At 29.5% G+C, this 17,345-nt stretch overlaps 1 protein-coding gene across 2 annotated transcripts in view; it reads left to right on the top strand.

Moving 5' to 3' along the window:
• The window catches only part of LOC142322950 (parathyroid hormone/parathyroid hormone-related peptide receptor-like), a 952,038-nt gene that overhangs the window by 854,740 nt on the left and 79,953 nt on the right, over positions 1 to 17,345 (top strand). For both annotated transcript variants that reach the window (XM_075362045.1, XM_075362046.1), the window contains exon 7: positions 2,171 to 2,318. In XM_075362045.1, the coding sequence (XP_075218160.1) occupies positions 2,171 to 2,318 (148 nt within the window). The remainder of the gene's footprint in view (positions 1 to 2,170; positions 2,319 to 17,345) is intronic.

Raw genomic sequence — 17,345 nt, 5'->3', positions numbered from 1 at the left:
TCGCCGATGATTCAATGGGGACCCCTTGCGGCACCGCTGGGGGTAAAGTAAGACCGACGTCCCGGTAGGGGATCCCTTCGGGGGTTCCCCATTTGAGGCGAGGCAACGTAAGACTGGAGTCCCAGTGAGGGGATCCTTCGCGAGTCCCCCGATTAGAGACACGGAACCAGAAGACCGAGTCCCAGCTACCTGGGTGGGAATAGCATAGCCGGGATCAGGGTTACTCCCCAGGTGGTTTGAGGCAATGGCACTCCCGGAGCTGTTTATATGCTTAAGTGCGGGTCCAGCTCTGTGGGGAGGCAACTACAGAAGGAAAAAAAGAAAGCGATATTTGTATTTAAAAAACATATTATTTTTAATATCTATTCTTAAGAAAAAAAAATCTAATGTGGGCCCCGCATTACTTCCTTGTACGCCTATTAAATTATATATTCACATTTTTTTAAATAAAAAATACATAAAATTTTATTTCATTAATATCTTCCGATATTTTTTTTATTATTATTGAATTATTATTTATCGTAATTTTTTTTTACAATCAGAGGTTAATAATAGTTATTAATAAATCAATACATATCAATTTAAAAAAAAAGTTAAAAAGAGACAACAAAGCTCAAAATCCAAAAAATTTGGATGTTGGGCTTTCTTGGACACTTTTGGTTCAGTCGATTGCAATCAAAAGGGAAGTACACAACTAGATGTTGCAACAGTTAAGTACGTACAGATGTCACGCCGAAACTAGGCAAAATGGACTCAGGAATGATCAAAATGGATATTTTCGTTGAAATTTGAAAACCAAAATTTTTCACGATAACAATACTTCCTTTACTTCTTACAAGGAAGTAAAAAAAGTATAATCAACGAAGAAGAGCAATATTCGTATAAAAACTAATTTTAAAGTTATTTCAAAAGATCTCTCATCTATAATGGGACTAAATCAAAACAAAAAATTCCACAGATTTTACGAATTTTTAATTTCATTAGGAAGTACATTTTTTTTATTTTTGGTTAATTGTCTAAAATCACACCGAAACATACGGGTACCAGAACAGAAATTTGTAGCGTAACGAAAAGTTCTATATCGTCCTGCCTTAATAATCCCCTAACTATTGGTCTCAGAGACGTAAATACGGTGTCATTACATAACATACATGGTCAGCTCGCCGATGCGACTTTGAGTCTCCATCACTGGCGAAAAGGGTAGGCGGGGAGGGGGTACAGCACAGATCGGTCAAAACTGTCGCTCTCGATCATTTCCATTCAGTGTAGCTTACGACTTAGAGGTGGTAGAGAGGCGATTCGTGTGTTTTTGTTTAGAGTTTGTTCAGATACATCGATTTAGTAATAAGTGTATTATGGACAATATTTATGTGTAAAAAATTAATGTAAACCTGTAAAAAAGTATAAAAATTCAATATGTCAGCCTCAGCCCACGCAAAAGCCAGCGGGAAATACCATATCGTTGGAAAGGGGAGGTTATGGACTACGCACAGGTATCCCAATGTCCCGTGCCGAGCGAGCGAGTCTCTTTTGGAAACGTCACAAAGTGGCACGGTGTGCTCAGTGAACGACGCCGACGGCGCGAGCACCTCTACCCCTGCTTATTATTATTATTATTTCTTATGTCTCTTATTTCTCATATAGCAGACCAATGTTGAACAAAACTATCGTCGAAATAAATATCATGTTCCATTTAGTGTCTGTTTTATGTTAAAATTAAATTTAGTACGCAGTCAATATCTCTTTTTTCTTGCAATCCAATACACTAAAAGTAACTTGCTGCAATACAGACCGACCAGTCTATCTGTAGAGTTGGGCAAATGAAGGAACTAAAATTTTCTATGGAAAATTTTATAGAAAGTCTGCTATGGCAGACTTTCAGTTTTGTTTTAAAAAAATACGATGATGGCTCTCCCATTTAATTCTACAGATAAGTTCGTCGTTCTACAGCTCAGAGGAACTTCATCAAAGGTCTGTAACGTTTCATATTAAACCAACTGTCGTGCGCCCCTGCACAGCACCACCCGATTTTTATATTTGTTAGCACACATTTATTTTTTTTTAAATCTGTAGGATATTTCGTTTAAACTTAGTTCCATTATACATATTTTATATATATATATATATATAATGAATAATTAATATTACTTATTTTTGTTTGGGTTTTTAGAGGTCTTCGATGTCCTCGGAACAAACTGCATATGCATTTATTTTTATCGTTTATGTTGAGAGCATTTTCAACACTATTCAAAGATCTTGAAACATCAAGATTAGCGAGGCAAACTTCTACAAGAGACGGTGTTCAAGTTAAATTCAGAGTAAGTACTAATTTCATTATACATATAATTTTTTTTTACAATTTCTTTAATATTTATTTGTGTCTTATTACGCTTATGTTTAAAATAATTACATAATTTAAAAAAAAACCCGTATACTTTAGCCAACAATGTAAAAAATTAAGCATACTATTTATTTCATGGTATAAATACTACTTATTAGAATGCATTATTTCATGATAAGAAAGATAAAATGTCCTATTATTTTATGCAAAATATTAATTTACTTAACTATCTGTGAGATACTAGTAGTTCCTACACTAGTAGCACCTAGTAGAATCAAAAATGTTGAACTATTTCTAAAGCACACATACTAATTTAGTTCAAATCAACTACTAAAATGAAATTAAAACCTCGATCAGTAAATACAGTACCAAAACTTAAATTAATATTTTTCTGTTTTATTTAAATAATTCATTTGGAATAAAAGCTTTTAATTTATTCACCTTTTTCTTTCTGTTAATTAAAGATACAGAATTCTATTCAAAAAATTTGGCAACTTTTCTTTTACCGATAAATTTTTGAACTTCTTTCGTATACATATTTCTACTTATAGATTTTGCTTTTTGGTGGAGATTTTTTGGGGTCTTTAGTTATTAATCTTAACATTGGCTATCATCACATATAAAAACACAAACAAAATAATAATCATAATAATATTGATAATCACAATCATAATAATAATAACAATAATAGTAATGGGACCTCCGAAAGCCTAGAGGTCACGTAAGGAGAGGTCGAATACATCAGCCGCCCCAACTATACCTCTGGAGATTAATCGAGTACTTCATCCGCCGAAAGTATACCATTGGAGATCGCATCAAACGTTGATACAATAACAACTATGTTAACAGCAGCCGTTTAAATTATCATCACATGACGACAGTCACAGAATATCACTAGTATCTTAAAGGGAGGAAGATGCCATGTCCGAGGCCTTAGACACTTTATCATCAGAAGTAGAGGCCGTAAGGAAAATGGAAAAAAATGCAAGAAAGGATGGCCGAAAGGAAAACCCAGGAGGTAAACAAATGTGATTTGTCTAAGATTCAAGATTATTAGTGACTGTTTTTCAGTTTTCGAGTATAAATGAAGAATGAATTACTCGTATTTCAGTGGAAGTGAGAAATAACTTAAAGAGTTATTTTCTTTCCTTTTTTTCTCTTTTGAAGTGGGAAGGGGCTAATGACCAAAGTAGTCGATGCCCCTAAAAGCCTCAAAAACACAAACAATAACAATGATGGTAAGATTACATAATTTACATAAATATGTGTAAATAGTTACAATAAAAAAAAAAAACTTGAGCGAAGTAATGGGTTTGATTAATTCCTGACTTCTTAATTTCACAAAAAATAGTTTAAGACAAAATTTAAGTTTTAAAAGACTTCAAAAGTCGTACGAATAAAGTTATCAGTAAGTCCTGTACGAGATGAGATGCGAACACTGAATCTCATTATCACCCCCTTTTTGGTATCCTGACTCAAACTTTTAATATCATCATTATACAGAACCTACCATACTAAATTTGAAGATGTTTTTCAACCAATCCCCATTCAATAATTCATATAGATCCCCCCAAACACTTTCGCCACACATACGAACATGCTTACAGACAAAAATAGTTTATCGCCAAAATTTGTTTTTTCATTTTTTGAAGTTCATAAAAGAACCTTTTAAGAACTTCCCGGTCAGAAAAAAAAACCAAAACCAAAAGTCCAGTGGAAAAATAATTTTTGCGATGACTACAATACTTCGTAATTATCAAAACATAAACTATAATTGCCCGAATGACAAATCTGTATCCATGGTTCTGAAAATTACCTTCTGGAAGGTAATTTTCAGAACTTAATTTGAAAAAATTGTATTTTATTTCTTTTTAAAATTTATTATTAAGTAAAATTTACTTGGAAAAGTATATTTATGTGTAATTATTTAGAAAAATTAGTTTTTACTGATTTTCTGTAATTATGTTCCATGAATTTTACTCATCAAACTATACTAAGTTACTACTTAAAAGGGATTTATAAACAATAAACGAAAAATTATGATAAAATATTTTCTTACCATTTAGTTTTGTATAGCTACACCGTGTAATAAATATCGTAACGAGTGATAAAAATTGTTAAAAACCCATGAAGCCGTATTGAAGAAACATATCTACTGCACCGACCCCTGGCGGCTTATAACCGTAAACCTAATCTAAGATCCTGCTCTCAGGTGATACTCACATAATGCAAAAAACCGCATCGAAATCGGTCCAGTACTTTTTCAGGAAAATGGTAACAGACATGCACACCTTTGTGTGCATGTCTGCTAAAAGGTTGTGTGTCTTTACATACACAACCTTTTAACCCAAACGCATATACTGTCTCCGTTCCGTCGTGGGTAAATAAAAGTTTTTTTACAATTTTTTCAAAACTTAAGAGTAAAGAATAGTTGTAAATACAAAATGTACATACATCTTAACAATTTAGTTAATAATGAACAAATAAAAAATATTTCGCAGTCGGTAAATCGGAAAAGAACCACTTCCCAGAACTTATATGCAATATAAAGTTATTTAGCTTTTGCAACAATTAATTTTTTCCACTCTCATTTTACCATGGTCAATAACAAAAATCCCTTTCGGCACTCCAGAAGGCGGAGGTAGATACCGGTGCTAAGTAGGGGATAAAAAAATATTTCCACCACAAAGTTAAAAAAATTCAAATTCACTCAATACGACAATGTTTGCATGTGAAAAAAGTTTCACATGTTTAGCATACGACAAGCTCCATCCTCTTACAATTCCAGCAACATTTTGGTTATTCTTTGCCGTAAGGGTAGTTCATATCAAAAATTGTTATAGACAAAAGTTGAGTATTATTTCATTAAAATATTTATTTCATAATATTTATTATTTCATTTATATATATACATATATATATATATAAGAACTTATATATATATATGTATATATATAGTTCTAAATAAGATGGAAATTGTTATTTACATTTCATTTTGAAAAAAATATCCCCACCGCCTTTGCACTCGTTCAGAATAGCCTCCAACCAACCTCAATTTTTGCGATTACGTTTATTAAAATATAGTGAGAAAATGAAGTCGTTACTATGGAAATTTATTTTTTATTTTTATTTTTTTTAATATAGAAACAAATAGGCTGCAAAAAATCCCTTTCGCACGTAGGAAGGCGGAGGTAGATTTTACCGGTGTTAAGTAGAGGATAAAAAATATTTCCACCTTAAAGTTAAGAAAAACTTCGAATTTACTCAATACGACAATGGTTGCATGTGAAAAGGTTTCGCATATTTACCATACGAGAACCCTACCTTCTTACAATTCCAGCAACATTTTGGTCATCCCTTGCTTTAAGGGTTGGTCATAACAAAAGCTTTAGGTAATGTTTGGAGGACTAACGACCACTTTAAACCGATTAGATACTGTGCCTATTAAGGGAGACATGATTTTTCTGTCTTCGAAATCCACCCCATTTTTCCACCCCTGAGCCAATGGTTGGTGATATCAAAAAACTTTACATAGTTAAGTTTTAGGCTCTTATCCAAAGAATAGTAAGTACTTTAAACGAATTCGATATTTTACTTAATAAGAAAGTTATAGCGATATTTTGTTTTTTTCGAAAAAGCCCCCCTCCATTCCAACTCCCTTGGACTGTTATATTTTATGTATTTATTTGAAAGTGATTGGCGCAAAATTACGGCAGTTATCGTGTTCAATATAAAGTGAAATATACTCGTATATACCCATATATAAATATATATTTATATATATAAATTTTTGAACTGACGGTGGTTTTTGGAATCTGAGGGATGTGAAACGCAAGATATGGCAAAATTTTTCGCAAGTCGAGACATAGTACCCATTACAATAGGTAGCTTTCTTATGAAATTACCTAAAAAAGTATTTTGAAACACATATTTATCACAAAAATTTTAAATAATATTTTTATTTTTGAAGGTTATGTAAATTTTAGAAAAATTATGGGCTGAAATTTATATTTTCAGTTGTACTGCACGAGTGCGACTATATTTACCGATATATTATGATTTATATTAATGATATTCGTGGAAATCGATGGATTTAAATAAAGTAGTACTGATTTTATTTTTCGGTTGATGAATTAATTCACAACATAATCATCTGACATATGTACGTGGGAATATGGAAATGGAATTTTGTAGCGTGTGAAAACACACTTCTAGATCCAGGATCCTGTGAACGCGTCTTCCCAAATCAGCTGATTTGGAAGTCGGGAGTTCCAGCGTTCAAGTCCTAGTAAAGCCAGCTATTTTTACACGGATTTGAATACTAGATCGTGGATACCGGTGTTCTTTGGTGATTGGGTTTCAATTAACAACACATCTCAGGTATGGTTGAACTGAGAATGTACAAGACTACACTTCATTTACACTCATACATATCATCCTCATTCATCCTCTGAAGTATTATCTAAACGGTAGTTACCGGAGGTTAAACAGGAAAAAGAAAGACCCAGGATCCCGGACGAAAAACCGAAAAACTACCACTTCGCCACGGAGATTGGCCAAATTTTCTACTTTTTTTATGGTATTTGAAGTCCGATTTCAAATTAATGAATTCATTATTGGCCATTGGGAAGATGCGATCGACCGTCCATCACCGCAGACTTTCCTCATTAATTACATCAATGAAATTACAATTGCAATTTCTACAGAATGTAACAGAAACAGGTAAAATGAAGAAGACTAATAAAAACACGAATTGCGAAATAACCTATTACAGATAATCGGTGTTTGAGGGTAAAATGTTATTACTCTGAAAATATACTTCTCGTAGTAAATCATTAACCTGATAAAAACATGTGTCTACGTGGTTTAACGGAAACAAATAAAATACACCAACTAACGTTGGATTTCAAGAATTTTTTTCTGTATAATACAGCTGATTTAATGAAATTAATCAGTCGACCGAAAAAAATCACGCAATAAACCTTCAACCAAAAGTAAATCTTTTATTTTAGTAGAATTAATTCTTTTAAAAATTAAAAAGCTATAGCATAAAATCAATAGAAAATAGTAGCACAACAAAAATTAGTTCGATTTTTAACATTTTTATTAAACACAGTTCACGGTAACAAATTAAAACCAATTGGCAGACTAGTTTACAATTGGTATTTAATTAAATTTTAAAGCATATATAGAAATAATTCATGAATTCTGTCTGGTTTAAATGAAACAAATGGAATACAACACAACAATGTCAACTTTACAATTTGGTTTTGCTATTTAAAATCTGATTTGTAATACCTTATTACCGTAGTAATTAATCTCATTTGAATCTGCCGACCGCCAAATCGGACACTTAATTTACTAATCTCTAAAAATAAAACTGATATATTATAAAACCATAAGAAATAACAAGTAATAAAAATTATAATTTAAACCAGTAAGACTAGGAGGTATTGTTGAAAGTGGTTACGTGGTAATTAACAAATGGACACACATTCTAACCAATATTAACTTCCTTATCATACATTGATTGTTTTTTTTTTTTTTTTTGTCTTCAGTCATTTGACTGGTTTGATGCAGCTCTCCAAGATTCCCTATCTAGTGCTAGTCGTTTCATTTCAGTATACCCTCTACATCCTACATCCCCAACAATTTGTTTTACATACTCCAAACGTGGCCTGCCTACACAATTTTCCCCTTCTACCTGTCCTTCCAATATTAAACCGACTATTCCAGGATGCCTTAGTATGTGGCCTATAAGTCTGTCTCTTCTTTTAACTATATTTTTCCAAATGCTACTTTCTTCATCTATTTGCCGCAATACCTCTTCATTTGTCACTTTATCCACCCATCTGGTTTTTAACATTCTCCTATAGCACCACATTTCAAAAGCTTCTAATCTTTTCTTCTCGGATACTCCGATTGTCCAAGTTTCACTTCCATATAAAGCGACACTCCAAACATACACTTTCAAAAATCTTTTCCTGACATTTAAATTCATTTTTGATGTAAACAAATTATATTTCTTACTGAAGGCTGGTTTAGCTTGTGCTATTCGGCATTTTATATCGCTCCTGCTTCGTCCATCTTTAGTAATTTTACTTCCCAAATAACAAAATTCTTCTACCTCCATAATCTTTTCTCCTCCTATTTTCACATTCAGCGGTCCATCTTTGTTATTTCTACTACATTTCATTACTTTTGTTTTGTTCTTGTTTATTTTCATGCGATAGTTTTTGCGTAGGACTTCATCTATGCCGTTCATTGTTTCTTCTAAATCCTTTTTACTCTCGGCTAGAATTACTATATCATCAGCAAATCGTAGCATCTTTATCTTTTCACCTTGTACTGTTACTCCGAATCTAAATTGTTCTTTAACATCATTAACTGCTAGTTCCATGTAAAGATACATTGATTGTTATAATTATAAAAAGAGTTTTGGAAATATGGATATTTTATAAAAAGTGATTTCAAATAAAAAGCATCATTTATTGTTTTACCAATATTTATGGACCTACAACAATGCGATTGACCAACAATAAATACTCACCTCTCAGTTTATAAAAGTGAAATGTTTGCATTAAAATCAATAGAGCTTAATGCTGAAAAAAATTAAATCAATAAGATTTTAAAGAAATGTTATCAACCTTCACAGGATGCAATCTAATCTTCATTAGGATGTTATCTAACCTTCTAATCCTTCATGTTATCATAGGGTTTGATAACATGTTACAGCCCATCCGGTGTCGATTTAAAACTACAACAGTAACACTGTAGTTACTTATTTAATACTGTATATTTTTATTCTGCACAAAATATATGTTAAATCAGTATTTTTATTTAAAACTTTGTTAATAGAAATACAGCTAAGTAGCAGTATATTGTTAAACGTTTTAGTTCGTAGATAGTTCATTTAAAATTAAAAAGTCTGCTTTATATATTTACAGCGCAATCGATTGACCGAGAAGTATCACACTTCATTAAACAAATGAAACTAAGAATTAATCATGTCTACACGAAATAACTGAGGTTACACTGATCGGTAATAATTTACTATCAAACTTTGATAATACGGTATTAATTAAAACATTATTGACAAGTCTATCGTCTGGTTAAAAATGCTAAAATTATAGTTAAAAATTTATCGCGATACATTTTTACTATTTATTTTACAAATCTGATTTGAAACGGTTCTGAGTTTCAAATCTAGTAAATATTAGTTGCTTTTATACGGATTTGAATACTAGACAATGGATACCGATGTACTTTAGTGGTTGGGGTTGAATTAACCACACGTCTCAGGAATGGCCGGCCTGAGTCTGTTCAAGACTACATATCAAACACATCATTCTCATCTCATTGGGCTGTGGGGGTTACTTATTGTTAGCTAGTTGAACAGATTGCAACGTACACATTAGGAAAAGTAAATAAAAAATACAATTTTTATTATGCTTAAAAATGCTTAAAAAATGCTTAATATGCTTATATTTGACGCTCGATAAGATGCACAAAATATGGTTGATGTTTAAATATATTTACTATTATTTAATTCTGATTTGAAATTAACTTATTCAAGATTTAGAGGATCAACTGATCACCAAAACATACTTATTATTTCAGTTGATTTTCAAAAATCAATACTATATACTGTAACATTAATTATAGTATAACAGAGATCATCACAATGATAAAAAAGAGGTGGTTTTAGAATAATAACAATCGGACGATTGTAAATCACGGCGATGGTCATTGTGATTGGTCAAGCTGATTTAGGATTATGTCAATTGCAATCATCATAAAGAAATATTTTACTCTATTCTTACATCTATGACGACAGCTTCTATGATTGCTGGAGTTTATTATTATTTATTATTTCAACTCATCTCTATTTGCATGTTTTGTACAAGAATTAAAATCTTTTCAAAAGAAAATTTTATAAAAAAACAAATACCTTTCATAATCAAAATAAAATCTAAGACTCCACTTTTTCTATTAATAAACAAAAAAAAAACCGAAATAAATTTCTACATACAAACAAAGTGCACTTCATCCGTCTAACATTCATAGAAACCTACAGGAACACTATCAATTATTAATTACAGGGCACGAAATTTTACTGAAGGAGTTTCCGCATTATTTCATGAAGCAATTTGAATTTTAGTTTACGATCAGAGATAAATGAACAAAATGAAAATCCAACACTAATAATTTTTTAGTGTCAGTTACAAGGTAATCTGTTTATAAGGTAACCTGCAAGCATCTGATCCTTACTCCTTTTCAGTGCAATTTATCGTCCAATCAAATATGCGATAACAGTATGCGATAACAGTATATAGTATGCGATAACAGATTACAGCCAATCCGTGATAGAGTTAATAAAGCTAAAGGTTTAGTACTATATTCATCAATGTCATTTGTAATGCTGATAAAATAGTTCACGAAATCAATACATTAACACTTAAATTTAAATACTGAAACAAATGCCTTTGATTTTCAAATAATTTTTTTAGTATTTTATGTCTGATTAACAATTATTATTATTATTATCTAAGGTATACGATAATTTTCGATCAAAAACCACAGGAAAAATATTAAACAAGTACTGAAGACATACTGCAAAATCAATATAAAAAGTAATACATTTTGAGAAGAAGTTAGAAACCATTAAGTTTCCTGAAGATTTGTGAAGGCGTAGTATAAGATAACTAATTACAGCAGACATTCGAACTGAATGGCTATTTTTTTGTTATGTTTTTAATATTTTTGTTATGCTTATAAAGAAAATGCATAAATTCTTAATTAATAAATGGAAATTGATGAAATTCAACAAAATCCGCCGATTAAAACTTTTATTTCAGTTTATTTAAACTGATTTGAGATTACAATTTACTTGTGCATTCTTATCTAAGATATCAGATACTGTATCAAAGCAGTTCGTCATATTTGTTAAAAATGAATTTTTTTACTGTAAAATGAACAGAAAATATCAGGGTGATAAAATTATGAAGACTGATAATATATTAATAAATCTTGTTGCGAGATAAATAATTTCAGCCAATCCATAGACGATTTTATAAAGATAAGACTCAGGGTTTATATTCTTTCTATAATTTTATAACAAAAATTAAAAACTTTTATAAAACCATTCTTTTGGAATGGGAATTAATAAAACAATACAGCACTGTAATAATTTTCCGAATTATTTCGGAAATCTGAATTAAAATGAATTAATCCGCGATACAACATTTTATTTCTAATTTACGTTCAATGAAAACTGAGTAAAATAAAAATCCAACAAGAATAATTTTTTCAGTGTCAATAATTTGAAAAGAAAAGAAAAGAAGGTAACCTGGAAACATTTGCTCTTTATTCCCTTTCAATGCAATTTATCACCCAATCACATATGAAACGTAGTAGGTGATAACTCCATCAATCCGTGATCGAGTTAAGTTTAAGTTTGATACTATATTGCTCCACGTCATGATATGATGGACTGACGACCAGAGCAGACTATTACTTTAGTTATTTAAAAAGCATAATTCAGTTATTTAAAAGGCATAATGTAAAATAGAAATGAAAGTTTTAGTTGCAGGCAAAATGAATTAGATAATTACGATTATAAATAAATATTTCCAACGAATCATGAAATAATATTTTGTAGTAGATTACAACCAATTCGGCAAATTCAAAAAGCAAACTCTGTAATTAACAATTCATCCCCGCAAAAAATAAACTGTAAGTTTTTCAACTGAGATTAATGGGGTGCAACAAATACCCGATTATTTTTCCGGTATTAAATTCCAATTTAAACTAATAAATCCAGGCCATTGGACCATATTGTTTGACTGACCGCCAAACCAGCTCTTTGTATATTTCTCAGTCTATAAAAAGGAAAAAAGTGACCTACAAAATCACAAGAAAATACAAAAACTAAAAAAACGGATGAATAAATTACATTTTTATGGTAGTATTACAGAATTTACTAATATAGTATGAGAAAACTTAATTAATTCATAGTGGAAACATAACGAGTAGGAACTCTTCATAGAGTATTTATCACCCTTAATGCTGATAAAAAAATCATTCTTTTTTACAAAAGTTTATGGAATTCAGCGAAGTAGCACAGATTTTACAAATTCACTATTTCATGTATGAATTAAAACTACTGAATTCATGATATAAGAACTTGCTACCAGCATATTAGCAGACGAGCAATTCAGATTTTCGAATCTCAGTTAACTTCACAATATAGATGCAAAAATTTTGAAAACTGTTAAAATTATGGAACCAATAAAGTTTTAATAGAAATATTATCGAACTTAATTGCGTCGTATGAGATAATAAACTGTAACGTGGCCGAGGAAAAAAAGAATTGTCTTCTTGATTATTTATTCCCCACCATTTACTTATAGCTTATTAAAAAACTTACGAAATTGTATTTTGATGGAAATTAATATAATGAAACAAGATAGCAAATTTTGTTTTGTGGCTTATAAAATCTGTTTTAAATTATCAATCTACAATCTAAATTGATGGGATTGAAGCAGAAATTTCATCTTGATTGATTAATTAGAATAAAACAGATATTTTCAACAGATAAAAAAAAATAATAAATTTTTGTAATAACACAAAGAACAATCAGAATATAAGGAAATAATATTCATCGTACTGAAGTTTTATGTGATAACAAATTATTCAATTCAAAGTTAATTTCATACGTATACTCGTATACGCCTAGAGCACTTTGGTGGTTAATTTTTTCACTGTCAGTTTTAATGCTGTCAAAAAAGATGTGAAATTAAAATTTGTATATAAATTACAAAAAGAAAAAATAATTAAAAAATGTTGAAGATATAAAAATAAGCTTGTTTTGAAATTGCATTCAAATAATGATCATTATCAGAGATTTTTCTTGACATATATCTTGTTAGTAGTACCCACCCACAATAATCGGAAGCTATTCTCCACACAAACTCATTATCTGGGAGCCACTTATTCTGGTTGGTTGATGTGTGCAAGTAATATTAATAATGTACGTTGATAGTTTTAATAATATGAAAAAATATAAATAAAATTATCAAAACATAATTTTTATTTTAACAGTAATAATGTATTGTAAATAATAATATATTGTTTATTTAAGTTAATTGTAAACTACTGCATAAATAATTTTAAATTACTGTATAAATAATTGAAATGCAGCCGTACAGAAAATTAGATGTGATGTTATTATTATATACTTACGGCAAACTCCATATTACGTTTTGTTTATGTAAACCAATAATTAAAATATTCCAATAAATATTTAATTCATAATAACGGATGAAATATCCTTTATTTTTTATCAGTAGTTATATCATTTCACCTACATCATGACTCTTATAACAACTCGCAGCCACTAAGTCATGCAAAGAACTACTGATTAGTAACATAAAATTAACAACTTTTATTTTACATCATACGATACGGTATGATGATAGGAAATTATAGGATTATAGAAACCAAAGCAGAAAATTTGTACCTGCTCAATTCTGTGATATGTTATTAATTACGTACGTGTAATTATGTTAACTGATATAACAATGATTTATTCTTAAAATTATTTTATAATTCGCCATAAACGCATAAAAAATTTTTTTATTTTAAAATTTATTTTGTAAAAAAATGTAGTAAGAGTATTACATAGAATATAATAAAAATAAAAACTCAAAATACTGTACGGGAGACAAAAAAAAATTTACTCTTCACTTTTGAGGTTGATATTTGCAATTTTATATTTCTGAAAGAATGAAGGAGAGACGGCCCATGAATTCAGAAATTAAATGCTTGTAAAAATACATATACGAAATTTTGCTTTACGTAAATGATATACTTCATCTTTAGAAATAAATTTTTGATTTTCATAACCGTTATTTTCAATAAATGGTCATCGTAAGAATTTTTTTTAGATGAACTTCCTTATTTAAATATTAAATGTAAAAATACACGAATGTTACAAATTAACTATTATAACTCAATGTATTATTAAAATTAAATAAAGTATGGATTTGAATTATTTTTAATTAACAATTTTTTTATGACTAGTTTATAAAGACAGTTTAAAAATGAGATCCTTATAAGAACACTATTAAAGTTTTTCCAAAAATCTTCGGTAACGGATCATAAATGAAGTCAACGACTGGTCATCACAAACCTAAATCCAAGAAATTACTAACGAACAAAATTCCTACTTTTTTAGATACTGAAAAAGTTCATTGATTACGATGGTGAAGAAACTGGCTTCTGTATCAAATGGATAGGATTATATTTAATTACTGATTAAGATAAACTATTTTACAATACTTAAAAAAAAATTTACATTCATTTGAAAAAGAATTTTTGTGTCAATTTCAAAGATTTTAATTAAGATAAATCAACCGATTTTTTAAAAAATATTTTATAAAAGTCTCAATAAATATAAATTTATTATTAATTAAAAAAGACGTACTACTGAAAACACGTTCTTCTTCTTCTTAAGTTGGTTTATGTTCAAATTATTATTTTTCAATAGATATAAAAAGTAATTTAATCTCTGCTAGACAATTTATAAGTTAAAATCTTCTAAACTTCATTGAAATAAATAATTAATGAGATAAATGTTATTTAAATTTAAAAATAAAAAATAAACTTTTTCAAATAGAATATTAACAAATTTTAAATTTCATGGAGTGATTTTACTGGAACATATATAACAAGCACACATTTACGTGGTTTGTTATTTAGTATTTATTTACATAGCTTTTTTTAATATATTATTTTTACAAAAAAAGTATTATATTTTTAAAATAACTCTTTTTTTTACGAATTTGAATAATATAAATAAATTGAAAGTTCAAAACGCTCACTCATATCTTTATATATATAAATCGAACAATAGGAAATTATCATAAATATCAAAATATTTGGAATTGTCGCATAACAGATCGTTGATACATAAAGATGTTTACAAGCCGTAGTAGAAATAAATAGTATTACTAATTTAACAACGCACTGGTACGGTTTGTTAAAATCATTATACATTGAAAACATTAGCAAGTGAGACGGATTGTAAAAAAAAGGTTTTAAACTTTTGTATTTACGTTATGTAAAGGTTTAGTTTAAACTAAGTAGCAAAGAAAAGTTAATTTTTAACTAGCAACTTTAAAAATTATTAAGTTTTATTAAAATACCGGGTAAGTTAAGCAACATCTTTGCCAGCTTCTTTTTTAAAAAAGGTAATTTAATCTAAGTACTTAGATTCATACTTAATTTTTTACGTCATAAAAAAACTTATTTTCTAAAAATGTTTTAAAATTTCAATTTTAAAATAGATAAATATATATATATATATACACACATAAGTATAAACCAACAGTAAAATAAAATTGGAAATAATTAAAAAGATTTGTTTTTTTTTTTTCTTAATGTATAAATTACTTTAAATTTAATAATTATTTAATTTTTCTTATATATTTAATAAATACAGACAGTATTTATGTTTTGCAGACTAATACCATTGTATGTAAAATTTAATTATAGGATAGGATGATTGATTTTTTACATTAATCCTATTGTAATAAGTTTATACAGTACACACAAATTGAATAGCGTTACTGTCCTTGATATTATAAACTGGTATGGGGCATCTAAAGCGGCGTCAGTTCTTGATGCATTGACTCATAAATTAACTACTGTTTATTCACAGAAAAGAGACGGTAAATGTAAACAAATAGTTCAAATGATAGATGTGAAATTGGTTTTGCCCTGCAACGCTTATTACTTTTTTTTTCAATTTTTATTAAATGAACTTTATATTACAATGAACCTAACTCAGACTTTCTTTTTGTAGTTGAAAATAGAATATTTATCTTAATACCCAAAAAAACCATTCTATTGTGTTTGGTTGCCAGTGAATTTCATGGTTGTAATTAAATGCAAGAACAAAGAAAAAAAATATATATATATCTTAACTCTTTCATTCTGGTTAAATAAATGAGGAAATATTGATTTACTAATATAATGTGATCTAATCTGATGCTCTTCATTAATTACTGAGAGAATTATCCTTCGAAGCTAACACCGGGTGATAAATTGTAAAGCGTATACTGCTACGGAGTTTTTGAAAGTTTTAGAACAAAGCAAATAAATCTTACAAAACAAACAACGCATAGCCTTTTTCTAACAGAATTTTATTTGTATATATCAACATTAGAAGTTCTGTTATCCCGTTCAGTTGGTAATTAATTTAATAGATTAAGTACTCTCTTTTTTTCCTGTTTAGCCTTCGATAACTACCGTTTAGATAATTCTTCAGAGGATGAATAAGGATAATATGTATGAGTGTAAATGAAGTGTAGTCTTGTACATTCTCAGTTCAACCATACCTGAGATGTGTTGTTAATTGAAACCCAACCACCAAAGAACACCGGTATCCACGATCTAGTATTCAAGTCCGTGTAAAAATACTGGCTTTACTAGGACTTGAACGCTGGAACTCTCGACTTCCAAATCAGCTGATTTGGGAAGACGCGTTAACCACTAGACCAACCCCGATGGGTTAATAGATTAGGTACTACAACTAACTGAAATTAATAAAGTGAGAGTTAAAGTAAAAATGGAATTTTCAGTCGGTAATTTATTGTAGAAGGTTTTGCTAGTCCAAAAATAAAATTCTGTATTTGTAGCGAAGTGGTAACCGTTGTTTTTATTGAAACCCAACATACTTTTTTGAGTTTAATAGCATATTGACAAAAGGATATAGCTGCACAGCAGTAGAAGAACGGTCTCAAAATAAAAGCTAGATTTGTAGTTAGAATGTAGTATCTAACGCGTAGCTGCTAAGTTATAAACTGGAATATTGGCTGTCGTTATAGGTCATAACACGAATTGAATGAAGATTACTTGTTAAGTGTGGCAGCAACGATGGTTTAGCTTAAAAAATTTCCCTTTAATTAGTCAACCAATGAAAGGTAGCAGACACCATGTT

This window comes from Lycorma delicatula, chromosome 4 (assembly GCF_047948215.1).
Source record: "Lycorma delicatula isolate Av1 chromosome 4, ASM4794821v1, whole genome shotgun sequence".
NCBI classification, from domain to species: Eukaryota; Metazoa; Arthropoda; class Insecta; order Hemiptera; family Fulgoridae; genus Lycorma; species Lycorma delicatula.
This window is presented reverse-complemented; position numbering and strand designations above follow the sequence as displayed.